Below are 27,969 nucleotides of genomic sequence, written 5' to 3'. Positions count from 1 at the left end.
TCCTCCATCTCATCCTATATGCTAGTCTGACTGAGTGAAATCCAGAATTTAAAAAACTCTACATCACTCAGCCCTCTGCTTCCTGAAGTGTGGACACAGGTTGAAAATGTGGGAGTCTTGCTGTCCACTACACAGGACACTGAATCAAACATTTGTTTAAGGTTAAGTGGGATAGGTTTACTGTACATTTCTGAAATCCTACTAAGTTTAAAATAAGAATTGCCAAGAATATTGAATGAAAAAAAATTGACTTTTAGCAACAGAAACATAATATCTACAAATGTATCTACTTAGATTGTAAGGCCAACAAGGGACAATTGTTGAAAATTAGCAGTAGCTATAAACCTATGTGCGGTACATCAGTTTCATGTCTTGCACTTGAACTATGTTAAACTGCACTGTCCCTTTTAAATAAATAAATTCAAATGATCAAATTAAAAAAAAAATCACTTAAGCTCCCTTGTTGCTATAACATGTGAAATGGCCATCATTTTGAAAAGCAAGCATGTTGCCTGTGTTACGGATTCAAATATTGGGAATGGATACAAGAGGAAAACCAAAAATAACAACACTGGTCCGGCCGGGTCAAGTCAAACGATGATTTAATGAACACACGCGTGGGAGATGGACACCATACAGCAGACAGCATCAGATCTCAAAATGGTGGAGCCTTGATCAAACTCTTATAGCCTCTAGTGGCCCCCACCTAATCATAAAAGCCTAAACATTCACATTCTTTCTCACACAGCGCCTAAGCTACGACCTTGGCTCCCTGTTTATCTGCTCCTGGTGAGGTGGGGCAGTATGCTCTGTTCTCTTCTAATCAGACCAATAAGGCGATTACTTTCTGTGAACAATATTTCTTATAACTCAGCAGTATAATGCATCATAAAACAATATCATTCATTCACAATAAATCAACAGTCTAATGTAATGCAAATCAGTTTACCAAATGTAATAATTATCACCTTCTTCTAGTTCAGGAGCATAATGCAAACTAAAACTACATAATAATTCACAATCTTTAATTAGGGGTCTAACATGGCATAAAATAATATTATAATCTGACAATTCCCCCTGATGAGCTCTTTAGACTTTATTTTATTGCTGTAGGCACCAGTGTCTTCCAGTCGGGTGATCCTCTGCTCTTGTTTCCTTCAACCTCAGGGGTTAGACAACCCTTCAGTCGTTGCACAGATCAGGGGATTATTCTGCCCCGATTTCAAACAATGATCTGTGTATTCTGGGATCACAGCTGTGTTCCCCAGGAAAAGGAACAGAAAGGTGTTCTCCTTATGACCAACAGCCTCTCGAACGTCGTTGGTGTGGTGTTCCTGGATTTCCGTCAACCCCTTCGTGGTTATCGCTGTGTTTATTTGATCCATCCTTTTTAGGTGACTAACTGGAGCCCAAAATGCCATGACACTTGAACCCAGTTGATGTTTCCGCAGTCACCGTAACTGTCTCTGCTGCCAAGGATCCTTAAGGGTTAAGTCTGCAGTTCACACTCATGTGAAGCTACAGCCTCCCCCCCTAGTCTCTGTCCTCCTACTCCTGCAAAAACAAAACAAAGCGAGACAAAACATCCACCCTTCTTTTACAGGCTGGGTGAATTGTTTGTAGACATGTACTAATCCTAAAGTCGGTATCGTTTTTGTCTCAGTGTCAAGTCAGTTTAAACATTTAGTCGTCAGTCCATCACAGTCCAGTCACATGCATACATTCACACACATTCATACCAGATATTGCTGATAATGGAGTCTCACGCGCAACCTAATCAAGCCTCCATCACCAGCAAGATGACGTCATCATTTTAAAGGAAAACAGTTCCTTGTTTTTTTTTTTTTGGACTGGATTGACTCGCTGCAATCCTTTTAGGTTCAGGACTTCTCATGTGATCAATGTCCCATATAAGTGAATTTCTCCAGAGCCCATTATAATCATGGAGAAAAATACTTTGCAACTGTTTCTAGTAATCATGTTTTATAGCGCTTTAAAGTTCAATCTCTCAGGCCTGGATTAAAGAGCTGATTTGTTAAATCAGGAACTCACAAAATACCAAAATATCACCACCGGTGGATCACTCCTCTCAGATGTTCTTATTTCAGTGCACTGTAACAAAAGCAAAGACAAACGTAACCAATAAAATACTCATATAATAACAAATACTGGGGCCCGTTGGAAACATGTCCAAGCATAAAACCATCTTTCTCTCTCTTAGAGAAAGAAAACAATCCAAACCTCACTTATAAAATCAACCTAGTGTTAAGCAAAACCCAAAATCAACCAAAACTTCACCAGAAAGTTTTTCTCCGTCCCGGGACAATATTGTGTAAGCATACAGGTACCGTAACTTCTTTTGCACTGACAAAAAACATGTTGGACTTATTTCAGTCAATAGTGGACACTAGTTGCACACAAATGTTTTGCTTTGGTAGAAACTTAAACAACTGAGTTAAATCAACACAACCTTTTCATATTCAGTTAACCTATGCATTTTGAGTTCATATTACACGATTAAGACATGTTCAGATGGAGTAAGTTGAGCTCCTGGAATATTTTAATCCTTCACAATTCTGTCATTTTATTTCAACACTATTCAATAACTTTTATCCAAATTCTACTTGGTCCCTTAAATACTACATGTTGTCTTCATATTGCCTACGGTTCAACAAAGTCTAAATTCTGATTACCATAAAAATTGAATGGGTCTACAACAACTACCATCCTCCTATCTTTATCCTGATTGCAGGAGGGCTGGGAAATAACTCTAAAGTGATAGGTTACGAGGCAGGGTGCACCCCGAACAGGTCACCAGTCTATCACCTAGAAACAAACAATCATTTACACTTACATTCACGGATAATTTAGAATCATCAATTAACCTAGCTCTAATAGCTTCATGACTTTTCACTGTGGCAGGAAACCAGAATACCCAGAGAGAAACCACTGCAAACTAGCCAGACTGTGGACTTGCACCCAGAACCTTCTTACTGTGGAGCAACAGCACTCACCAGCATGCCAACAATGTAGGAAATACAGGGAAGCTATGATTTCCTGTTGAATTTTGTACAGATCTTTAAAGTCTGAGGCAATTGTGTTAAATACACGTGGGATGCTTAAGTAAATCCGAGGGCTGGCCCCCTTTTCTTTTTTTTCTTTTATTTATTTATTTATTTTTTTTCAGTGTGTTCCTCCTTCAATTAAATCTCAATCACAAACATGTGGCGCTCCGAAATAAGGCTCACACCGTTAATTCATCATTTTCACTCTGTACGCTGCTCCTTATCAGGCTGTGCGAAGCACAGTAAACAATTCAGTCGAGGCCTTGAGCCATAAACAGACATCACTCACAGACATTGTTTTCATAACCAAACTGCTCTAGACCCTGTCCCCTAAATCTACACAAATGCCCTCTGGGTGACATGAAATGCATTTAACCAATTAACAATCAATGGCTTCTTGTTATTGTAACAGATTCTGTATTTGGAGGTTTGTGTGCAGCATTTTGCGTATCAGCATAGCATTTGTTAGTAAAGCATTCTTCATTGCATCAGCGTGTGTGTATCACTCTTCATTGCACAAACATGTATATGTATGTGTGTGTGTGTGGATCACTTCTCAGTGAATTGAATCAGCATTTCGATTTGTGTGTGTGTGTGTGTCATTTCTCAGTCAATCAACGAGTGCATATGTGTTCATATGGATGTTTCTCTTGCTTCTGAGTCAGTGTATGTAGATGTGTGTGTTTGTGTGTGTGTGTTTGTGTTCATCACTTTCCTGTTCTGGTGTTCTGGGTAAACCATGGCCTGAAGCGTGCTCTGGGGTCCTGCTCTCCTCCTTTTCAGTCCGTTTGGGTCCATTGGTGCTGCTGCCCAAAGTTCTGTCCATACTGGTTCTGACCCCAATTGAGGCAGTCCTTTTCTCCAGTGTCCTGCATCTTCTCCTTGTCCAGCTCCTCCTTAACTTGACCCTTTTTGCTTCTGTAGGTCCTTCAGGGTTTGCTCCTGCTGTTGGAGCTTCTCGTCAGGTTTGGCAACCTCCTGCTCCAGCAAGCTCCGGCCTGATTTTAAGTCCTGTATCTGGGACTCCAAGCCTGACTGATGGGTTCGATTAGCAGCCAGCTCCTCCTGAGGCATGCTCAGTTTCTGCTCTGATGTCTTGAGCTCTCACTGAGGGAAACCTCAGAGTCTTTTCCGTACACGTCAGATTGAAGTTTATTGATGTTTTCCTTGCTTTGCTCCACGGCCTTCTGCAGCTCTGCTGTTCGGCTCTTCTCAGAGGTCAGCTCCTGACCGAGCCCCGACACCTGTGCCTTCAGCTTATGTTCTTCTGCTGCTTTTGTCCAATCTGAGGTGCCTCCTGACCTCAGTCACTCCTCGTATCTCTGGCACGCCCTTTTCGCTGCCCGATCCTCCGTGTTGGTCCGTCACTGTCCTGCACAGTTTTAATGCAGAGTTGTTAAGGTCAGCATTCTTTTGCTCGGCCTCACTTTTCATCCGGGCTTAATAGGCGTCTCGTCACAGCTCTGTCAGCTGAAGCTGTCTGGAAATCTCCCCCGTGTAGTGAAATGGGCCTTGGATTTAACGTTCTCCGTCTCCGCTGCATGAGATCTCTTTCCTGCAGCACTGTTGACATTCTCAGGCTGTTGTTGTGGGTCCAGCTGCTGTAGCATTTGGTCAGGGTCACATCAAAGATGGTAGAGGGGAGAGGAAAGATGGTAGAGGGGAGAGCAGGAGTCCAGGTCAGCCTCGGCTTTCCGGGCTGACAAAGCAGCCTGTAATTAAGCATAAAGAGAAAAAACAAAAACAAAAACAAAAACAGACGAACAGGAAAATGATGTTGTTTTGGCTGTGTTATTCAGAGAGGGGCCAGGCCCTGTGTCAGCCTTCTCCCCCCCTTTTTTTTGTTTTTTTCTCACTATATAATCAACTCCTAACCCACCAAGTTGACAGGACAACACAGGTACACGTTAAAATTCTTAAGATCATGTTTAACAATTCAAAAAAGGAATTTTATTTCATTCAATAATCTCTTGTATTAATCAATCAGAGGAAAACATGTCACAGTTTGACTCTTTTAACCACTAAATTTGTTGTTTCATCACTGGTTTGTGATTTACCAGTGTCTGTCTTTTTGAAGTCAAGTTGTTGTCCTGCAACCCAGAGAGTTTAATTGTTAGTAGTGGATAGACTTTATCATTTAACATCAGGTGTATGTTAAGTTTTGCTGCTTTAAACTTGCTGGAAAATCTTCACGTGTTCATGAATGTAAGCTGTTTCTTCATTGCGTGTGTGTGCGTTTGTGGGTTATTTTAACTTTTTCTCCAACAAGGCATTTCTCTAGCACTTGCCTTTCTCATACATTTCTCTGGTTGTGTGTGTATTTTTATTTTGTTTCCCAAATTTTGATTTCCCACCTTAAATAACAGCATTCCATGTCTTCAGCCAGGAATTAGAGCTTGCTTGTGAGATTCAGGGACACATGGTGCCAAAAACAATTCAGTGAAAAACTTGCCTGAACATTTCCAGTGATGGTAGCCGATAACTGGAGGAGAAGATGTCCTTTTAGCTTCTTTTTCGGGTGGGGACAAAGTGAGAGGTCAAGCTGTAAAATTTTGAGCCAGAGCTTGGCATGTGTGTCGTCCCAATTTTATTAATCTATCCTTTTGCTGCTGTACTCAGGTTTCCAGGTTGAGAGAAATCCACCTGTATTAAGAGACTAAAACATTCATTTACTATTTTTCTTAAAACATCCATTTGGTTCATCTGCCTAGATTTTACTCTCTCTCTTGGTGCATAGTTCACACAGTCAGGCAGTTGCCTTTTATGGGCATGCAAGTTTCCGGTCACTTACCCCCAGCAGCTGCGAAGCCGTCTCTCCCATATCAAAACTCAGCCAAACATTAAACACTCACCGTAGTCATTCAAAACTTTATTTGTAATATTATAATCAGCAAAATCAGCGTTTTAATTACAGGCATGTTTCATTGTTTGCAAATCATAATTATAAAACTCAATAACACGCTAAACAGGAAGTCCTCTGTGGGCTTCACAGCAGCCACCTCATTTGCATGTTCACACACTATCTAAAAATAGCTCGCAGCGCTGCAGCGCGCTATCGTCACACACAGCCTCGTTTCACACTCAACTCTCTATTATATTACAAAGACGTCTTATATTTACAATCACTCTCAGGCCTGAAAGTTTTAGCGCCTACACAATTTTGACAAATTTAAGATAACGGGTCCAACCGAAGAAAGTCCAACTTTTTTGTAATCAATTAACCAGTATCAGCCTCTAACTGTATCTGGCCTCATCTCTAAAGTCCCTAACTCAATTTAAAGTGTCCAAAAAAGCGCAGATAAGGAGCCTCTAACTCCTAGCTTGTTCCAGGATGCCCTGTACCCCACAGTCAAGCCAACTGAACTAACCCTGTTCGCCGACAGGTCAAGGTCGCGCGTCCGCGGCCAGGAGGGAGCGTAACCTCCGGGCTATGCGCCTCTTAGTGGCCTCTAACCACCGTTCTAACAAAATTTATAATACTTTTAAACAACAGACAACACCCAAAAAACAAGAGTATGACTGAGGCAGATGCAACGTTATGGACAATGGAGCCTCTAACTCTCAACATGGCCAACACAGATGCAATCTTTTAAACCAATGGAGCCTCTAACTCACAAACTGACCAATTCCCTATCAAACTACCTGAGCCTCTAACTCAGCATTATTTTACTTTATCTTGAGCCTCTAACTCAGTATTATTTTACTTTATCTTGAGCCTCTAACTCAGTATTATTTTACTTTACCTGAGCCTCTAACTCAGTATTATTTTCTTTACCTGAGCCTCTAACTCAGTATTATTTTACTTTATCTTGAGCCTCTAACTCAGTATTATTTTCCTTTACCTTGAGCCTCTAACTCAGTATTATTTTCCTTTATCTTGAGCCTCTAACTCAGTATTGTAACTTATAAGCTTATTTCAAGTTTCAAAACTCATGAGATTTTTCATCAAAATCAAAACAGGCCTTCACCAGTAATTTCAGTGAGTAGACTTTTAATTTATACAGACCAATTTGGCACAGTTTGGATTTACATTCAACAGGTTGTGCCTCACCTTTAAATGTGCCGGCTTGCCCACTCACGTCAGACCACTGGCTCGTGCCTGCCCGTTCAACCACCTCGGACCATCCAAACCTCCAAAACTTCCATCCCAATACCACAGGACGAGCCCCCAAAACTGTTACGGATTCAAATATTGGGAATGGATACAAGAGGAAAACCAAAATAACAACACTGGTCCGGCCGGGTCAAGTCAAACGATGATTTAATGAACACACGCGTGGGAGATGGACACCATACACAGACAGCATCAGATCTCAAAATGGTGGAGCCTTGATCAAACTCTTATAGCCTCTAGTGGCCCCCACCTAATCATCAGGGCCTAAACATTCTTTCTCACACAGCGCCTAAGCTACGACCTTGGCTCCCTGTTTATCTGCTCCTGATGAAATGGGGCAGTATGCTCTGTTCTCTTCTAATCAGACAAATGAGACGATGACTTTCTGTGAACAGTATTTCTTATAACTCACAGTATAATGCATCATAAAACAATATCATTCATTCACAATAAATCAGCAGTCTAATATAATGCAAATCAGTTTACCAAATGTAATAATTATCACCTTCTTCTAATTCAAGAGCATAATACAAACTAAAACTACATAATAATTCACAATCTTTAATTAGGGGTCTAACATGGCATAAAATAATATTATAATCCAACACGTCCTACCCGGACACCGGCCGTCGAAGGATCCTACCGATCCTTCTGAGCATTCTTCCCCTGAATTTGGACACAGCCATTGTCAGGTCATCTGTTAATCTCTCCACAGTAGTCATAGTCTTCCATAGTTGTCATAGGTTTCACAGTTTGGTTATAGTTTTTTCACAGTTTATTCATAGTTTTATGTTGCTAATGTTATCGGCCGCAATGAAGGCTTGCTTTTTGTTAAAACCTGCAACTCCTCTGTCAGCATCTGCTTTTGGGTCCTGTTCCAAAAACACACGGCACACCCGGCCGTGACATAGCGGCTTCTGGGTCCAAACTCCTCTTCAGTTCTCAAAGTCAAACTAACCCTGCAGCGTCACTGAGAGTTACAAACTGTCTAAATTGTTTCATCTTTCATAAAATGATCGATGTAGCTGCTCTACCAAGTGTAACAATTAAGTTTAACACTAAGGCATCCATGAAAACAGGAATTATGACGTTTAACAGGCTTAAGTTAGCACAGTATTAGTTTCCATTTAAACATAATATACCATGTTCTGACTGAGGGATTTCTGAAAAATGAAAATGTAAAGCTCTGCTATCACTTCAGACATAAATGAAAACAGAAAACTAAACAGTAGTGACATTTGTAGGATTACTGAATGTCCTTTGGCCATTAATTCAAAAAAACAGAACTTCTAAACACACGAAAATACTCCCGCTACATTTATGTTCCATTTAAAGTAATCAGACACTAAACCTGAAAATGAAGTCAATCACACATGAATCCAAAGGTTACAAAAATTAAAATGACTCAAAGCAAGATGCACCTTCGGGTCTTATTCTCCTCATGTGGGAATATTAACATAATTTTACATTTAGTTTTAAAGTAGTTTAATAAGAATAAAGCATGTATAAGTCAGCTTAAACTGTTTTGACTGACTTAGAATTGACTCCATGTAACTTTAAAATTTAGAAAAATAAAAGATTTAGAATGATAAAAACGGACAGAAAATATTGCAAGAAATATGGTATGGTAAACCCTGAATTAATCATCTATTCTTAATTATGGAGTAAGGTGTGCTGCGGTGATTTAGATGGTGATTTGTGGTGATTCTGTTGCACCCAGGTGGCAGCACAAATTTCTTCCTCAGGGTGAAGCTCATTTCAGGCCTCACAGACTCATGTTAAAATGCCCAACACTACAAAAACACTATACTGCAAACTATATATAGTTTTCATAGTTTTAACAATATTAATATCCTGTTCATATCCTGTACATAGCTTGTACACTCACTACAGCCTGTACATACTTATAGTTATATCATATTCATAATATACCTTCACACCGTGTACATTGTAAAATACCTATAATAGATCAATATTCTGTAATATATCTATATTATTGCTAAAGCACTTTCTGGATGGATGCACACTGCATTTCGTTGCCTTGTACTTGTGACATGTGCAATGATAATAAAGTTGAATTCTATTCTATTCTATTCTATTCTATTCTATTCTATTCTATTCTATTCTAAAAGAATAAACATGTTTACAGCTTTAGGGATTTATAGCCAGTTTAATTTCCCATTAAAAGGCCAGCTGTGAGACAGTCACTGTATACTTGAATAAAAAAGGGCTGAGGAATTTGGAATAATTAAACACCAAAACCAAAATTTTGAATTAAACTATAAAGAAAAACAACACCAGTCATTCCTTTTAAAAAATATATAATTTTTTATAATTGTCTATTATTATATTTCTTTTTGTTTTGAGTCATTAAGTATACAAGTTCATTTGTTGTATATCATACACAGGACCTAACAAAATATCACACGTTTCTACAAATAAAGGGTTGAAAACAATATATACGACAGTGAAATTTTCCTTTTTATTTATTGAATTCATGTCCCAAAAGAAAGTAATTTGCTTATAATAATTGTCACCATATTTCTACTACTCTTATGTAATTTCTTTTGAAATTGTACTTAACATATATCTGTAATTAGTCATAACAAGTTGTGGGTTGGATGCTTGAAAGTCTGAAACCAGAGCATATAGAAGGTGAAGGAGTCTGGTTCCCGCTCAGGTGATGTAGACTACTCTGAAAAGTACTACTACTCTGATTTTATTAGACCAGCAGCACCAAAAGTATGATGTCTCCCCAACTTTAAATATAGGACACAGGCACTTCTGCCTATATGTAAACACCAATAAAAACACAATAATATACATTTTAGTAATCACCTCAGTGCCCAAATTCAATGACATGTACACATTAAATGGCATTATTAATCAGTTTTTAAATGTGGAGGAATGGTTTGTAAAACAAATGACCACCACTTAATCATAATTCAGTAGCGTATAATTATGTGGCAGAAAAAAAGACGACCCAGGGTCCCTGACCAGTTATGAATTATATTATTATTGTATGTATATTTGGTATTGCTGTCCTTCTCCCTGTTTGCGGGTGTGTGTGTGTGTGTATATGTGTTTTGGCGAGCGCCGGTTTGCGGGCGCCTTCAGGCCTAGTGGGTGTGGCCCTGCTGGCGGACTGGCCACACCCGAAGCCACACACCTGCTGATCAGGCCTCGTCGGGGGAGCTACTTAGGAGAGTCTTGGAGCTCCCCCACGACGCGGGATCATTGCGTGAGACTCCACGTTAGTCACCCAGTTGAGCTTGGTTAGTGTGTGTGTGTGTGTGTGTGTGTGTGTGTGTGTGTGTGTGTGTGTGTGTGTGTGTGTGTGTGTGTGTGTGTGTGTGTGCGCGCGCGCCCGCGGTTGTATGTGTCCTGACGGCTGCTTCTATTGTGTTCCCAGGAGAGGTGTGGAGTGCCAGACAGCAGCAGCACGGGGAGTGCTGAGACACTGGAGCGGAGAGCACAAACACTGGGAGAAGACACGACACGGGAGTCTGGGGAAAGCACGGGGATTTATTGTTGTTTAGTTCCATACACTGTGAATAAATGCACTGTTTAGACACAGAGCACCGCGCCTGGGTCCTCCTTCCCTACACCTCCACGGTCTGCCAGCCAGACTGTGACAAACAATTTCAGAAGCTAGATTTTATAACCACATTTTATATACTATGATATTTTATTTGATTCTTGAGATGAGATCAAAATAGAAATTCATTCATACATACACACTGTAAACCAGGCTCATCAAGTCTATGTGAATCTGGGACTTATTTTTGGTCACAGGCGGGTGACAGGTTTGAGGACGAGCTTCTTGGTGAGAGTGAATCTGGGCTCTGGCATTTGTTTGTATTTGTGGATGAAAAACTCTCTTTTGCTGACCTCCCTGTTCACACGTGTCAGGACAGTGAGGATATCATCCATCTCCTGACTGCAAGGAAAACATCAGAAACACACTAAAAAAAGACAACTTGAATTTTTGGAATATTTGAAACATTGACCTTTCTGATGTTTTACATAAGCACATCTTACATCACCAAAAGCAGACCTACATATTACTGTTTTCTTCCAAAGTAGCATTGTATCCTATTTCTCTCACCTTTCTGCTGATCTTGTCAGCTGCTTGCACAGCTCCTGGGTGTAGATACATCCTGTGACTCTGTTTTGAAACGTCACGAAATCCTCCACGGTGGCCATGCCTATCAGAAAGTCTGCTTCTGAAGGCACTGTCTCAAACTCTCTCCCCGGGTCTGCATTTCCTTCCAAGAAGAATTGTGTCTCCCTCCCATCCTCTTCAGGCCCCAAGCTGAAGGGACAGTATCCAGAATTTGCTTCTTCTTTTTTCAAAGCGGTCTTAAACAATAATCATTGGCTGCTTCTTCAATCATTTTTAGTTCAATTCTTTTATCTGATCTGAGGATGTTTTTCCTTTATCTTTAGGCACTTTCTAAAAACACATTTCTTCAAATTTATCGGATGCAAACTGTCAGTCCCTATAAAGATAGTGGACAGAAAACTATCTACAGCAGGTGAACAGTACATGAAATCCATGTCCCTAATAAATATGAAGAAAATCTAGCACCTGAGAGATCTGGCCCTTCAGTTTATCCAGCTACTGTTCACTTAAGTCTCATCAGACAAGGTCTTCGTGGAAGGGTGGCTGTCAACAAGCCATTCTTAAAAGGAAACGGGAAGAATGGGTTGAGGCATGCCAGATAACACAAGACCTGCAATGAAATCAGTCCAGCTCTTATGCAGTGACGGATCCAAATGTAAAACTTTTGGTGTGTGATTCTTATATAATGTTTTTTTCTTCTTTGAGGGCTCAAAGTGCTTTATGCAACCTGTCTCATTCACCTGTGGTTGTCACTGTATACAGAGGTCAAGAGAGAGGTACAACACTGGTCTATATGATGTATCGCTGTCTGGTTTGAAGCAGCATTTTAACCAGTACCTTATATAACCTATTACACCTCGGCAGCTCCTTTACCTGTAATGTTTATGTTTGGCAGTTGCTCAAATATTAAGAAGTGGTGTAAGAGTGTAAGATTTGATTTCATGATTCTTAGGTGAAAAACACTTTTCTAGAGTTTGGAAAACACCAAATAAAAAATTCCTATTTATATTTAAGAAATGACAAAAATGTACCATTTCATTTGCCACTGTGGATAATTTTTATTCAGTTCATAATTACAAAAATCACATTTATCAAACCAAACACACACACAGTGTAAACTGTAATGTGAATCCGGGAATTGTGTAGACATGCAGTGTTGTATTTGGTCACAGTCGGGTCATACAAATTTGAGGACGAGCTTCTTGGTGAGAGTGTAGTTGGGCTGTGGCATTTGTTTGTGGGATAAATACTCTCCTTTGCTGACCTCCCTGTTCACACGTGTCAGGACAGTGAGGATATAATCCATCTCCTGTCTGGAAGGAACACACGTGAAACAAAAAGGATACATCTTGGATCATTTTAACAAAACACGCAGCTCATGCCAACACCATGTTTGAAAGCACCAAAAGCAGGAAGACAGAAATGTACAGAGATTTGATGCATTTGATTTGTCTTCCCTGATGACTTTTGAGCCTCAGAAAATGGGTGTAATTTTAAAACAGTTAAGACTGTGCTTTTTGTAAAACCCCTTGAATGAAAGCACAAGGTCTGATTGTGTGAAAATGTATTGAGGCGCTCTACAGAGGAAAAACTACATTTGTGTCTTTGTCCATAATTCTATGGACCGAACTGTATGTAACAGAAATTACATTAAAAAAAATCTACTTTGTTGGAAACTACTGCACTATGACCTTCCCATATGAGAGTAGTATGGTCTGCCATAAAGAAACTAATCACTTCAACTCACCTTCTTGCTGCTATTGTCAGCTGCTTGCACAGCTCCTGGATGTAGATAGATCCCGTGACTGTGTTTCGAAATGATCCGAAGTCCTGCAATGTGGCCATGCCGATCAGAAAGTCTGCTAGTTCAGGCACTAGCACTGCCTTATCAGGGACTGAGGCGTCTGATTGCAGTGCTCCTTTGTTTTGGTTCTCGTCCTCTCTGCTGCAGGGATAGTATCCTTTCTGGTATTCATCACCCTGACTTGCTTCAATGAAGAAGAGTTTGGGCTTCCCTGACAAGGTAGGGACTCTTCCACTTGTAAAGGGGAGCATCAGATCTTTCAGAAACACCTTTTCCCCGTCTGTGCCAAAGACACACCCCTTTTCTCCATGCGAAAGCACGCATACCACCTTAAATCAGAGGCATATTGAATAGATGTGGTGTTAAGAACAAAAAATGCAAAAGGACACATGGTAGTGGATTTTGTGAAAAGGATAAAAATAGCTGTGGTGACCACATACTTTAAGAAGAAGGTAGAAGTGAATTATAAGAGTGGAGAAAGGTTCACAAAGGTGAACTACATCAAACTACATCTTATGCAGAATCGTAAAGAGAGAGGATACTGCAAGGTGGTGTCAGGGGGGGAATGTAGCTAGGTAGATTTAAATGGTACTCTGAAGGTTGACTTTAGAAATGAAGAAGGGGAAGTGAACGAAGCCAAAAGCAAGGATTAAGTGAAGAAGAAGGACATTGTGCAGTATATAGGCAGATGTTACATGAACTATCTGGGCTGCTTATCAACCTCTGATCAGTATAAAGGTAGTATGAATGTTGGTAAATGATACCAAATTAACTAATTCACAACTGACAGTTGCCCTGGACCCAACCCTAGCCTGACGTATGCAATGAGTTAGGGATGCAGCTATCAATTATTTTTGTAATCAACTAATCTATCGATTATTTCATTGATTACTCGAGTAATCTGTTAACCAAATAAATCATGAAAAATTAGGTTTAAATTTTTTGGTGAAAAATTTGTTCATGACAGTCAGTGTTGGGGAGTACTGCATACATGTACCGGCATTACATATTTAAAATACAAAAGAAGTGTAACTGTTTTCCGTTAAAGTTACCATTTAAAAAGGTAATAATCAGAATACAGTTACTTTGTAAAAACAGATGGATAACACGGTGGTCTTTTCCTGTTTCATATTGTAAGCTATCCCCTCTTTATTTTTTGGTAATTCCACGCCGGTGGAAACCCAACGTGCAATAAGAGGCTCTAATGCCTGGGTCTCAATCTTGCGGCCCGCATAATGACATGAAGAAATATTTTTTAAAGATTAATATGCAAAAAATTATTTAATATAAAGGCAATATGAGCAGAGTGTTACAGGCATAGCCCTAAAGAATGTAGCCTAATGGGCAGTGTAGTTCGTGTTGCAGGGAGAATGTGTGGGACTGCCCCTGGTGTTATGTGTGTTTGTGAGCACGAGGAAGAGAGAAAAAGGAAAGTCAAAAAGTATGAGTTGCTATCGACTAGAAACGGGAGATGTAAGCATGTAAATATAATAATAACCACTGCAGCCAGTGCAGAGTGCCTGACGAGTCCAGTTGTAAGAGGTCATGACTCGACTGCACACTGTGTTTGCCGCCTCCAAAACAATCATTTCCATTGGAGCAACATTTCAATGCCTCTCTCTGTCTCTCGCTAGCAAATTTGACCCAGACAGTAAAGCTAGTTCCCAGCTATGACCCGACACGGAACCCAACATATTAGCCAGAGGTCCCTTTACTATGGTTCGGAGCCGCGGACCTGGCCGAGGTATAAGAGAGTACAAAATAAATAAATAAAACAATTTTCACTAGCAACCAAAAACTAATGTGTACACTTGTGTCTGCATTTTTATTTTGTTAAATACGAGCAAAATGACAGCAGAAGTGCTGCCACATGTTTGGCCAAAAGAGAGTACCAATTTGTTTATTTGGTAGTTCAATAAAAAGCTTCAGTTAAGACTGTGAAAAAATTGGGTTCACGTTTGCAGTTTTGTCTTATTATGCAATATTTGAAATAAAAACAAACAAACAAACAAAACACTACATTTTCAGAAGTATTTTGTGTTTTTTTGTTTATTTGTGTATTTTTTACTACTTGAACACTGAAGTGGCCCTCCAATGAGATGACAGTGCCAGCAGTGGCCCACAGCTCATTTAAGTTTGAGACCTCTGGTCTAATGTAAGCGTCCTGTTAATGCTGATGGTGTCATTTACACAGTGGAGCCAGAGCCAGCAGTGCATGGACAGGAATGCATTTCTTACTTGGAAATTCGGACACCACTTCACATTTAAAGAACAAAGAGATGAGCAAAATCTGACCATGCAATGCAAACTGTTTGCCAGCAAACAAGCTGCTCTCAGCTGGAAGTAAATCTTTTTTTCAAAACTAACATTAGCCTACTGCAACTGCTTTGTTTAAGTTGTGGTAGCTACCTGGGTTATATCCAATTCAGTATCTTTGATGTACTACTGCTGTGTGATTTATTACTATTAATGAAGGCTGCATTAACAACCTGCTAGCTGCAAATAATCATGTGCAGTTCAGAAAGGAGAAAAAAAGAAAATGTATTACTGATACAGGAGTAGCTTTCTATATGAGATCACTGCAAAAGGTGCAACATTACCTAATGTCCACCCTACTGTTACTCATTTTATATTAAGATTTAAAAAATCTAGTTGGTATTGGTATGGTGCAGCCCGTTCTCACTCCCAAGGCGTAACATGCCGACGTTTTGTCACGTCCCGCGGCGTTCCTGAGGAACGCGAAAGGAGACCCTCGGCGTTCTTATGGGACACGGCGGGTTATGGGCGAAATCCAGTGCAATGACGCTCCCGCGGTAATAGATGTTCCAGCCCTGTATTCCAGCCCTAACCATAACCTTTTTCCTGAGCTTAACCAGGACTTTAATGATGTTAAATAGCGTGTTTCTAAGCGATTTGAAGAAAAAGAGCAAACATGTGTAGATTGAGTCCATACGGTTCTCATATTTCCTCATTTTTCCGAGGTCGTCATTTAGGAACGTGGTGGGTAGCCGAAAACGTAATATGTTGACGATTTGTCACCTAGCGTAAAATGTTACGCTTTGGGAGTGAGAACGTGTTGTATGGTGAGTGACCTTCAGTAATAGTAATAAATCACACAGCAATAGTACATTCATGAAGTTGTAAAAAGCATGACAGTATATTAAGTAATCCAAAGTGTTCAGAATACATTACTCTCACTGAGTAATAAAATACATTGCAAAATAGATTTTGGGGCATGTATTCTGTAATCTGTAGTGGAACACATTTTAAAAGTAACCTTCCCAACACTGATGACAGTGCAGATTTCTGAAATTTTGTGTAAATTTAAACATGTAAAAATGTGATTATTTAAAATGAAAAAACTGTGTGAAACTTTCTAACCATATATAAAATGCATATTACCAGTGATGGGAATAACTGTGTTACTAACAGCGTTACCTTTTTCAGTAATAAGTAATCTAACTAATTACTATTTCTATCGTTACAACGCCGTTACCGCTACTAACAAAAAAATGCGGTGCGGTCGCGTTACTATTTTTCAGCAAACAGACGGTTGAAGCTGTCTTCAGCTTACCGCATCTTATATCAGTTGCACCGAAGTAGCTGTAAGTAATCTGGGTGCTACAGCCCAGATTACTTACCTGTAGTGTCTTAACATCTGGTTCAGGTGTTACCACCACAAAAGGCCCTAACCACCTTTAAGCTACAGCTCAGTGCAGCAGCTTCAGCAATGGAGGTGGTCCATTCGGACTTAATGTCCCCAGTCTCCCTTGGGATGGGTCGAAGCTCAGCCGGACCGTGGCCTCTGCCAGGTGTTCCCAGTGCACCCTCACTATATGTTTAGGCTTGCCAGGTCTATCCAGCCTCCTCTCCCACCACCTGGTCAGAATCACCACCAGGTGGTGATCGGTTTACACCAACACCAGACTGAGACAGAGTGCAGCAACTCTCCAGGAGACTGGTTCCAGAGCCTGATCTAGCCGGTACATCTCGACTTCACGCAATATATTCCATATCCTATTCGCTAGTCTCGGTAGCCAAGGGTCTGTCCACCAGGGTTTCCGCCCCTGGCTGCCAACCAGCACACAATGCACCTGACCCCTATGGCACCTCCTGTGGGTGTTGGGCCTACAGGAGGGTGGGCCCATGTCCCTTTTTCGGGCTGTCCCAGGCAGCCCACATAGACTAAGGCCTGCCCACCAGACACTCACTGTTGGGCACCCTCCCCAGGCCTGGCTCCTGGGTAGATCCCAGTAACCCTATGCTGGGAAACTGTGCCCTGGATATTCTGCTTATAGGGGTTTTTGAATTGCTCTGTCTGGTCCCTCACCCAGGGCCAATTTGCCATGCAAAACCTTACCAGGTTACAAAAAGTCCTTGGCAACATAGCTTCTGGGATCACTGGGACATGCAAATTCAGGGATTTATAAAATAAATTAAGAATATAGAATGGTGGTTGAGGATACAATTCCAAAGATGTATGAATCTACTTACCAAGGCATTATCATTCACAAAATTCTTCTTGCTGTACATTCTTAATTCATTCCGTATTTGTGCTGCAGTCAGGTTGTTGTGTATCAGCACTTTAAAGCCTAAGCTTGTGAACACTGTGTTCAGAGCATCTGTGCCACATAGAAAACAAACAAATGAAGGTATAGCAGTAGATTACAAAACCAAAGAATATCTGATCTGTATGTGCAGTAACTGGTGCAGGTCTCAGTGCTTCTAGTTAAAACAGTCATACATAAATCGGATCATGATATGGTTTGAAGGTAAGAACTCTACCTGCATCCTTCTGAGTTCCCCTTCGATCACGTAGATATGTTTCAGTAGTGAAGATCTCATTACTGATGATCACACATAAACCATGAGACTTATGAGTCAAAGTGTAGTATTCTGACTACAGGACACAAACAAAGCAAATGTGAATTATTATGTTTTTACATTAATATAAATTTTAGTGTTCCGACAAAAGAATGAATGAAAGCATAAAAGTCTGAACGAACTACCTGATCAGGAAGAGAGGTGGGCTGTGATCGTGCATCAGTGTAAATAATCTCTCCTCTGCCTTAGAGACAAAAGAACAACATATTTACATGCCCAGTTTTATTATGACAAAATAATAAAAACCAGAGTGACTGTAGGAATTCCTAAAAAATAATTACAAATTTTTCTGAACAGAGATACTTACAACTGCACTGAGTTTCAGTTACAGACAGAGGAAGATGGGATTCATTTGTGTCAAAAAACCTTTGTGGGAATAAACATCACAGTGATCAGCAAACTGACGCACAGAATTAAATGTTCAGAAACACACAGACAGATACACTTGTCAATACTGACATGAGGAGGTAACATCTGCTGCTGCTGGGGGACTCCTGTAACGAGTACAATCATTTGATGATGTTCACAGAAACACACTGTTTACATCTAAATGTTTTTCTGTGGTAAAGTGAAAAATGTCTCTCATACCTTGAACGTAGTTCTCTACAATCATTGCCAGCTCAGGATCAATCTCTTGGAGTATTTCATGCAACACACTGACATTTGTGTCTGATATTAAATCTTTCTTTTCCATCTCAGCAATCACATCCAGCGCTGTCTGGAATTAACAGCAAAGATGGTTTTAGTTCACAGAGGCTCTGCAGCTACACTATAAATCTATCAACTGCTTCACAGCAAAATGCTGCTCAAATGCCAGTTTAAAGACACAAATCTTCAGCTCTGTAATAAAACAAGTCAGCTGGGTGCACAGATCATAGACTGAAATTCTCTGTGACCTTCAGTTTTTAGTTTAGATTTAGGGATGGATGCACTTAGAATAATATGTTTAAAGCACTTCTTAAATGCTTTCACATTTCAGATCCAGAAGTTAGCTTTATATATGTTTTGGTTATTTTTTTACATCCAGTCTATGATCAAGAGAAACATAGAAATGAACCACTGTTCATTATGTTAACACATGTCTTTGAAAAATGTGGAGAGGCTTTGTCTTCATTGGCATTTCTGTTTGGCGCCAGCTATACAAAAAAGAGGCTGGTAAGATGGAAGCTGTTAAATTTTGTGGTGGGTCAAGCAAAACTTTCTATATATAAAAGAAGAAAAATTAAGATTAATAATATTGCAGGGAAAAGGGTTGATACAACTTTCATTTAGCTGGTTAAATATAGATGTCGACAAGTTCTACGAGGGCCTGATATCCACACGAGGACATTATACTGCCACTGTTCTTTTAAATTTAAAATGTCCCAATATGTGGATCTCACTTTTCTCAGAAACAAAAATCAGGAAAAAAATAAAAATCTGTAAATTCTTTGTTTTTACATTCATCTGTTCCCAATCAGCTCAAATAGCAAAGAGAAATTAAAAATTTCATGCCATGAAAGATTTCGGGTCTTAGGAGGTTAAAACTGAATTTCCATTGTATCCATTGACAAATAATTTAACTGATTTTTCTTCTCAGTGGTGCTTTAAGAAAAGAGTGTGTTTTGTTATATATGGTCAATTATATTTCAGCCCTGTGTTTCTGTGACAATTTTTTTTCTTCTTGTGATGTACTGATGTTCATTTATTGAGAAATAAATGTTTTGTTAAAAAGAAAATCACCACAGGATTTAAAATCTGAAGCCCAGATGCAGTTGTTTCTTAATGACTACATCCTGTAGATGTAGATATGGTGAGTTGATTTTTAAATAGCTGGAAAGGTGTGCAAATGTTATCTCACTTTGCATTGATCCAGTGTGCTTTTCAGCAGCTTTGATCTCAGTAGAAACTTCATGATTGCGATATTGTCGTTATTCATAGCATCACATATTTTGTACAGCATCACCCTAACAGTGGAGAAAAAAGAAGAAAAAATAAAAATGTGGAGAGAAAGCCAAACAGGCAAAAGATTTTGTAATTCAAACTGATAGCATTTAAGTACTAATTATTACTATATGCATGCTGTCATATTAAAGTCAATGTGGGACTGCGTTCACCTGTACTGTGACAGAACAGGACTCCCATCTGTGTCCTTTGATCGTTTGCTATCTATGCCCAGGGACCTGACGAGGTCTACTCGATCAATAGTTGAGAGAAGCTGAGAAAGGAAACAATTGTTCTGCAGGAGACCTTTTTCCTCTAAGCTTGAGAACAGGTCTTTCATATTAGTGATCTGTGGGGGGGGGGGGGGGGTCATTAGAAAGTCTATCAGTGAATATGAACATATCTAAGCAATCTATCATACTCTCAGTCCTACAAGTGACGCATCCATAAACATGTCAGTAAAACAAGTGGAAGGATAACAGTATAGAACATGCAGCACTGACCCCTTTCAGATGACTTCTACTAACAACATCACGACACAGGAAGCAAAGTGCTGCCACCTCAGTAGAGTCCAGCTCGTCTTCTAGAGTTGAGTACAAGCTTTGTATCACAGACCTGCTCCCACCAGCACAGGCCTGGATGGACTGATAGATACAAACACTAAGTACCATAGGCTATATGAATGTAGCAACAGTCTTTGAGATGACCCTATGTCATACAGCTTGCAATATTATGTGAAGGAAATTGATTAAACAGCACATTATCTCTCTGACACAAATGTTGTAACTTATTTGAGCTGCTCTGCCTTTCCAGAAGTAGGACCTCACCTCCATTTGACTGGAGCCGTCTTGTGACAGAACTAGAGAGAAACAGAGTTACACAACCAACTAGAATATGATCTCAGAAACAATATTTCTCTGTGTGTGTAATTACCTTGCTGAAGTAAAGAAGCTTGGTCAGGCTTAGGTACAAACAGGGTGTCATTCAGTTGAGGGAAAGTACTTTTAATGTTTTCATCAGTTTGCAGGAGGTTCAGAAAAGCTCCGCAGGTATCGTCTCCTTTACTCATGATCTTAATCACGAGCTCAACAACATGTCCCTCCACATCTTTTCCGCTGATACTTTTGAGGTTGTTGTACTCCTGTTCAGCGATCAGCTTCTTCTCATAAACTTTGTTGAGGATCAGCCTGTAGTCTCCAGACAGAATCGTTTGGATGGCTGTTTTATTTCTCCTCACAATGTCTTTGGCAGACATGCTGAGTCTGCATTACAGACATTTACACAGTTTAAATATCACAACTGTAACTAACAGCAGCACACAGGTTTTATTAACTTACAAAGTCTTCATTTTAAATGTAATAGTTATTGCATGTTACCTCTTTTGGTGTCCTTGAGAGTGTGCGCACAGATGATTCAGCGGCCCTGCTTCATTGCATTATGTTCTGCAAAAGAATATGCAACTCCTCAAAGCAAATACTTTCATTCTTCTGTAAGCTACTGTACTTGCTGCAGTAATTAATAATGGCTGGAAACAAAGCGATCATTTTGCAAGAAATGTGATTGTGCCTGAATGATAATTTCATGTGTGCCCTGTGGAAGACTACTTAGCCTAAAATGTGTATTACAACAACTTGTTGGGAAAAATTTGTTTAGACATAAATGTTGATGCCGTAATAATGAAAACTCAGACATGGTTGTAATTTCCATTCAAAATGTAGCTGTATGAAATGTATAACAGTCCGTTAACCAAATAATTCAGATCTTCTCTGTCTAAAATGTTAAGTGACAGACAAAATAATAATACTACTGATAACAAATATATTTTGCTTATATAGCTGTTTTGTGCACCATCAGTACCTATCAAAGAGGAAGCAGGCTGGACCTGTAGTGTATAACTACTCTGTCCTACAATCAAGTTTATGAGGATTTTTTTGTTTGTTTTTGTTGTTTTTTTCCTTTTTCAAAGATAATATTTGAGAGAATAACTAATAACCTCTCAGAAGTCACCCTGGTTTTCTCCATCCTACCCAAATGTAAAAGGGGATATATTTCCTCAGGCTGCATGTCCCCATCTGCACGTTTGTCCCCATTCTATAAAGCACACATCCAGACCTACCACGAAGTAGATCATTTCCCTAGCAGGCACCTGCATGAGTCAAGCTGTAACTATCACCAGTTAATACAGACCAGCAGTGACATGTTTAGCCGCATGTTCTCCTTAAATTGCTGGCTGTCTGAGTGGTGTCCCAGAAACGATGTGGGCTTCATAGATAATTGGCAAACCTTCTGGAGGAAACCTGGTCTTGTTAGGAGAGATGGCATCCATCCCACTTTGGGTGGAGCAGCTCTCATTTCTAGAAATATGGACAAATTTATTAAACCCCTCAAAACATGACTATCCAGAGTTGGGACCAGGAAGCAGAGTTGCAGTCTTACACGCCTCTCTGCAGCTTCTCTCCTCCTGCTACCCCCCCAAAAACCCATCTCCATAGAGACTGTGTCTGCTTCCAAAAAGACAAAAAACAAACTAAAAACCAGCAACAAACAACTTAAACATTTACAAAGAAAGAACAATACAGTATCCACATCTGAACCAAAGAGCAAAACAGTGAAATGTGGATTATTAAATATTAGGTCTCTCTCTTCCAAGTCTCTGTTAGTACATGACTTAATAAATGATCAACAAATTGATTTACTCTGCCTTACAGAAACCTGGTTGCAGCAGGATGATTATGTTAGTTTAAATGAATCAACACCCCCGAGTCATTCTAACTACCAGAAATCTCGAAGCACAGGTCGAGGGGGCGGTGTGGCAGCAATTTTTCACACCAGTCTATTAATTAATGAAAGACCAAGACAGACTTTTAATTCATTTGAAAGCCTGATGCTTAACATTGTCCACCCTAGCTGTGTAACTCAGAAACCAGTCTTACTTGTTATCATCTATCGTCCACCTGGGCCTTACACAGAGTTTCTGTCTGATTTCTCCGACTTTATATCTGATTTAGTTCTGAGCTCAGATAAAATAATTATTGTGGGTGATTTTAACATCCATGTTGATGCTAAAAATGACAGCCTCAACATGGCATTCAATCTGTTGTTAGACTCAATTGGTTTCTCTCAAAATGTAAAAGAACCCACCCACCACTTTAATCACACTCTAGATCTGGTTTTAACATATGGCATAGAAACTGAACATTTAACAGTGTTTCCTGAAAACCCTCTCCTGTCTGATCATTTCTTGATAACATTTACATTTACAATAATTGATTACGCAGCAGTGGAGAGTAGACTTTATCAAAGTAGATGTCTTTCTGAAAGCGCTGTAACTAAATTTAAGAATATAATCCAGCCACTGTTATCATCGTCAATGCCCTGTACCAACACAGAGCAGAGTAGCTATCTGAACGCTACCCCAACAGAGGTTGATTATCTTGTTAATAATTTCACCGCCTCACTACGTACGACTCTGGATACTGTAGCTCCAGTGAAAACTAAGGTCTCTAATCAGAAGTACATGACCCCGTGGTATAATTCTCAAACACGTACCCTCAAGCAGACGACTCGTAATCTGGAGAGGAAATGGCGTGTCACAAATTTAGAGGATCATCATTTAGCCTGGAGAAATAGTTTGTTGCTTTATAAGAAAGCCCTCCGCAAAGCCAGAACAGCTTACTATTCGTCACTGATTGAAGAAAATAAGAACAACCCCAGGTTTCTCTTCAGCACTGTAGCCAGGCTGACAAAAAGCCAGAGCTCTTTTGAGCCAACCATCCCTTTAACGTTAACTAGTGATGACTTCATGAACTTCTTCACAAATAAAATTTTTATCATTAGAGAAAAAATTACCAATAATCATCCCACAGATGTAATATTATCTACAGCTACTTGTAGTTCCATTGATGTTAAGTTAGACTCTTTTTTTCCAATCGATCTTTCTGAGTTAACTTCAATAATTACTTCCTCCAAACCATCAACGTGTCTTTTAGACCCCATTCCTACAAAACTGCTCAAAGAAGTTCTGCCATTGATTAATTCTTCGATCTTATATATGATCAACCTATCTCTAATAATCGGCTATGTACCACAGGCCTTCAAGGTGGCTGCAGTTAAACCTTTACTCAAAAAGCCATCTCTAGACCCAGCAGTCTTAGCTAATTATAGGCCAATCTCCAACCTTCCTTTCATATCAAAAATCCTTGAAAGAGTAGTTGTCAAACAGCTAACAGATCATCTGCAGAGGAATGGTTTATTTGAAGAGTTTCAGTCAGGTTTCAGAGCTCATCACAGCACAGAAACAGCTTTAGTGAAGGTTACAAATGATCTTCTTATGGCCTCTGACAGTGGACTCATCTCTGTGCTTGTCCTTCTTGACCTTAGTGCAGCATTCGATACTGTTGACCATAAAATTCTATTAGAGCGATTAGAACATGCTGTAGGTATTACAGGTATTGCACTGCAGTGGTTTGTATCATATCTATCTAATAGACTCCAATTTGTGCATGTAAATGGAGAGTCCTCTTCACACACTGAGGTTAATTATGGAGTTCCACAAGGTTCAGTGCTAGGACCAATTCTGTTTACATTATACATGCTTCCCCTAGGCAGCATCATTAGAAGACATAGCATACATTTTCACTGCTATGCAGATGACACCCAGCTCTATCTGTCCATGAAGCCAGATAACACACACCAATTAGTTAAACTGCAGGAATGTCTTAAAGACATAAAAACTTGGATGGCCACTAACTTTCTGCTTCTCAACTCAGATAAAACTGAGGTCATTGTACTCGGCGCTGAAAAGCTTAGAAATTTGGTATCTAACCAGATTCTTACTCTGGATGGCATTACCTTGGCCTCCAGTAACACTGTGAGGAACCTTGGAGTCATTTTTGACCAGGATATGTCCTTCAACGCACATATTAAACAAATATGTAAGACTGCGTTCTTCCATTTGCGCAACATCTCTAAAATTAGAAATATCCTGTCTCAGAGTGACGCTGAAAAACTAGTTCATGCATTTATTACTTCCAGGCTGGACTACTGCAATTCATTATTATCAGGATGTCCAAAAAACTCACTGAAAAGCCTTCAGTTAATCCAAAATGCTGCAGCAAGAGTACTGACAGGGACTAGAAAGAGAGAGCATATTTCTCCTGTTTTGGCTTCCCTTCATTGTCTTCCTGTTAAATCCAGAATTGAATTCAAAATCCTGCTCCTCACATACAAGGTCTTAAATAATCAGGCCCCATCTTATCTTAATGACCTTGTAGTACCATATCACCCTATTAGAGCACTTCGCTCTCGCTCTGCAGGCCTACTTGTTGTTCCTAGAGTATTTAAAAGTAGGATGGGAGGGAGAGCCTTCAGTTTTCAGGCCCCTCTTCTGTGGAACCAGCTTCCAGTTTGGATTCGGGAGACAGACACTATCTCTACTTTTAAGATTAGGCTTAAAACTTTCCTTTTTGCTAAGGCATATAGTTAGGGCTGGACCAGGTGACCCTGAATCCTCCCTTAGTTATGCTGCAATAGATGTAGGCTGCCGGGGGATTCCCATGATGCATTGAGTTTTTCCTTTCCAGTCACCTTTCTCACTCACTATGTATTAACAGACCTCTCTGTATTGAACCGTATCTGTTATTAATCTCTGTCTCTCTTCCACAGCATGTCTTTATCCTGTCTTCCTTCTCTCACCCCAACCGGTCGCAGCAGATGGCCGCCCCTCCCTGAGCCTGGTTCTGCCGGAGGTTTCTTCCTGTTAAAAGGGAGTTTTTTCCTTCCCACTGTCGCCAAAGTGCTTGCTCATAGGGGGTCATATGATTGTTGGGCTTTTCTCTGTATCTATGAAGCGCCTTGAGGCGACATTTGTTGTGATTTGGCGCTATATAAATAAAATTGAATTGAATTGAATTAATACAGGCTTGTTTCCTAAATGATCTTAACAGGCTGGAACAAAAGGCACTTATTCAAGTGGATGAGCAGAAGGTGACTCTGTGTGACAGCAGAAAAGTGTGATCAGAGGATTTCATTGAAGATATTTGTTTATTTTTGTTTTTGAACAAAACATTGTTTTACCATTTTGGCTGGTAATTGCAAATGTAACTCAGTCCTCACAGACAGAATGTTAAAATGTCAAACACTATAGTAGGAATAAACGTGTTTACAGCCTTGGTATTTATAACCAGTTTTATTTCCCATAACTAGGCCAGTTGTGAATGGGTTAGAGCAGGGGTCTCAAACTTAAATGTTCTGGCCACACACATGGCGGCTCATTAAATAATTTAATTATTTTTTGCTTTTTAAAGAACTTGTTTTAACATTGCACACAACAACAAACAAATCCTCTCTAACAAAAAAAACTTCAAGGGCCAAACTCCATCATATTTTTTTTCACGTCAATATACGGGTGGCTAGTTTGAGACCCCTGGGTTAGAGGAAAATATCATCAACTAAATAACTCACGTCACTTTTGGCACAACACGTATACATGAAATTACACATAATCACAGGGTACTTGGGATCTAACAGTGTAATTATTTTATAGAATCCTGCAAAAAACTGATTTATTACAGAAATTACACATAATTACAGGCTACTTGTGCCTTAGCTGCGGGTGCTACCGTGTAATTGCCTGCAAAATGCACATAAGGGGTACTTGCACCTTAGTCCTAGGGCTGGGTATCGTCACTGATTTCTAGAATCGATTCGATTTGAATCGGGGAAATTTTGCCTCAGAAAGTCATAAATATTATAATTCTGATCATTTATCAGTACATATCCATATTTTCATATCTATAAAAAGAAAGCTGACAGTTGTGAGACTTCATCAGAGGTTTAAGCATCACAGCAGATGCCTTTGTGTGAAAGTAACTGAGGATAAAACACAGAAAAACATGAAAGAGATTTTCCTGGCCTGTGATTTTATAGCAGATAACAAACTTAAAAATATTCTGCAGTAGAATGAAAACTAAAGAAAACCATGAATCAACATATAAACAACACCTGACGCTGCTGAAGTGAAGCAGAGCAAAGTTACACAGGTTTAGAGACACAGCTAAGCTTTTTGCAATTTCACATTAAAACAACGAAATGAAACTTTCTTGTCGGAAGTCAGTTAAATTAAAAACAAAAATCAACAACGGCCTGTTCATGACGGTGTGTAATAAGCAAACGAATAATGCAGAAAACAGAGATTTTTAGATGGGAAAGTGTTCTTAAAGTACAGAGGGAGAGTGAGAGAGAGAGAGAGATGTACTTGAAGTGTAATTTTATCGTGGTGGTAGCAAAACAGCAAAAGTAAGAGAGGACGATGTTTATGTGAAGCAAAATGTGGATCTTCTTTTGCTGCTGGTTCAGTCAGTTTTGGTTGGAGAGAGACAAAACCCGCTTCTTTAAAATCTAGAGCCAAAAGGGCGTAAACACAAAGCGCGGACGCGCCTACGCGTCAGAATCTGTGAGCTCTCGGTCTTCATCCCCGACGGTGTCGCCGACATGCTGTCGAGTGAGAAAGCCGACACCTCACTGATCTCACGTTTTTGTGCAGAATTCGTGTGCCTGCTCTCATTTACTGTTTTAGCTGTTTGGTGTTTATTGAAATTTTGTGAGGTTTAACCTGAAATTCTGGCGTTTTGGGCAAAATAAAGTTATATTTAAAAATCAGGATTCAGGATTTGAATGAATCGATATCGTGTTACTCAATCTAGAATCGATTTTTATTGGAAAATCAATAATCAAAACCTACCCCTACTTAGTCCCTCCATAACACGTACCCTAGAAAGTAAACGGTACTTGTTTCATTTGAAAACTGGTCTCTCCTTCTTCTCAGCTGGGCCTTTAGCTAGCAACACTGAAAAGAAACTGCACACAGACAGTTTGTGTGTTTGCTGATGTTTGTTGAGCTGATAGAAATGTTGCATTTGAAATTACCTGACACTCCAAAAAAAAAACCTCACTCCCTTTATGCTCGCTGGTTGTCAGTGGGGTTAGCTAGATGATGAAGTACCGCAAACATAACTTATGGACACCCGAAGTCGTTCCAGCCACAAGTAATACT

General features: G+C 39.8%; 1 protein-coding gene, 1 long non-coding RNA gene and 1 pseudogene across 3 annotated transcripts in view; all 3 read right to left on the bottom strand.

The window, feature by feature from the left end:
* Window positions 1-585: 585 nt before the first annotated feature.
* LOC146498208 (uncharacterized) lies at window positions 586-8,408 on the bottom strand. Its single transcript, XR_014870951.1, has 2 exons — window positions 6,869-8,408; window positions 586-6,734 (listed from the first exon to the last, which is right to left on the bottom strand). It is a non-coding gene; the product is annotated as an uncharacterized LOC146498208 (long non-coding RNA).
* A 1,074-nt stretch (window positions 8,409-9,482) lies between these two features.
* Window positions 9,483-12,230, bottom strand: LOC146498207 (caspase-8-like). The gene is made up of 2 exons (XM_085141536.1): window positions 11,288-12,230; window positions 9,483-11,119 (listed from the first exon to the last, which is right to left on the bottom strand). The coding sequence occupies exons 1-2, from the start codon at window positions 11,383-11,385 to the stop codon at window positions 10,969-10,971; spliced, it is 249 nt and encodes an 82-aa protein (XP_084997662.1). The 5' UTR covers window positions 11,386-12,230; the 3' UTR covers window positions 9,483-10,968.
* A 241-nt stretch (window positions 12,231-12,471) lies between these two features.
* LOC146498206 (caspase-8-like) overlaps window positions 12,472-27,969 on the bottom strand; it is a 16,434-nt pseudogene continuing 936 nt past the window's right edge. The window contains exons 2-14 of the transcript XR_014870891.1: window positions 21,293-21,358; window positions 20,850-21,178; window positions 20,744-20,763; window positions 20,420-20,560; window positions 20,090-20,265; window positions 19,834-19,939; window positions 18,582-18,711; window positions 18,301-18,487; window positions 18,119-18,177; window positions 17,895-18,009; window positions 17,604-17,731; window positions 13,053-13,438; window positions 12,472-12,618 (exon numbers count right to left, since the gene is read on the bottom strand). The product of XR_014870891.1 is annotated as a caspase-8-like (transcript). The remainder of the gene's footprint in view (window positions 12,619-13,052; window positions 13,439-17,603; window positions 17,732-17,894; window positions 18,010-18,118; window positions 18,178-18,300; window positions 18,488-18,581; window positions 18,712-19,833; window positions 19,940-20,089; window positions 20,266-20,419; window positions 20,561-20,743; window positions 20,764-20,849; window positions 21,179-21,292; window positions 21,359-27,969) is intronic.

The sequence above is a fragment of the Neolamprologus multifasciatus genome, chromosome 18, assembly GCF_963576455.1.
Source record: "Neolamprologus multifasciatus chromosome 18, fNeoMul1.2, whole genome shotgun sequence".
Taxonomy (NCBI): Eukaryota; Metazoa; Chordata; class Actinopteri; order Cichliformes; family Cichlidae; genus Neolamprologus; species Neolamprologus multifasciatus.
The sequence above is the reverse complement of the archived record's forward strand: the minus strand, read 5'-3'. Positions and strand labels throughout refer to the sequence as shown.

Excerpts from the sequence above, each read along its gene's own strand:
- LOC146498207 (XM_085141536.1), bottom strand. The coding sequence starts at position 11,385 with ATGGCCACCGTGGAGGATTTCGTGACGTTTCAAAACAGAGTCACAGGA. Across the intron at positions 11,120-11,287 it reads CTGACAAGATCAGCAGAAAG|TCAGGAGATGGATGATATCC; the intron begins GTGAGAGAAATA and ends TTTTCCTTGCAG.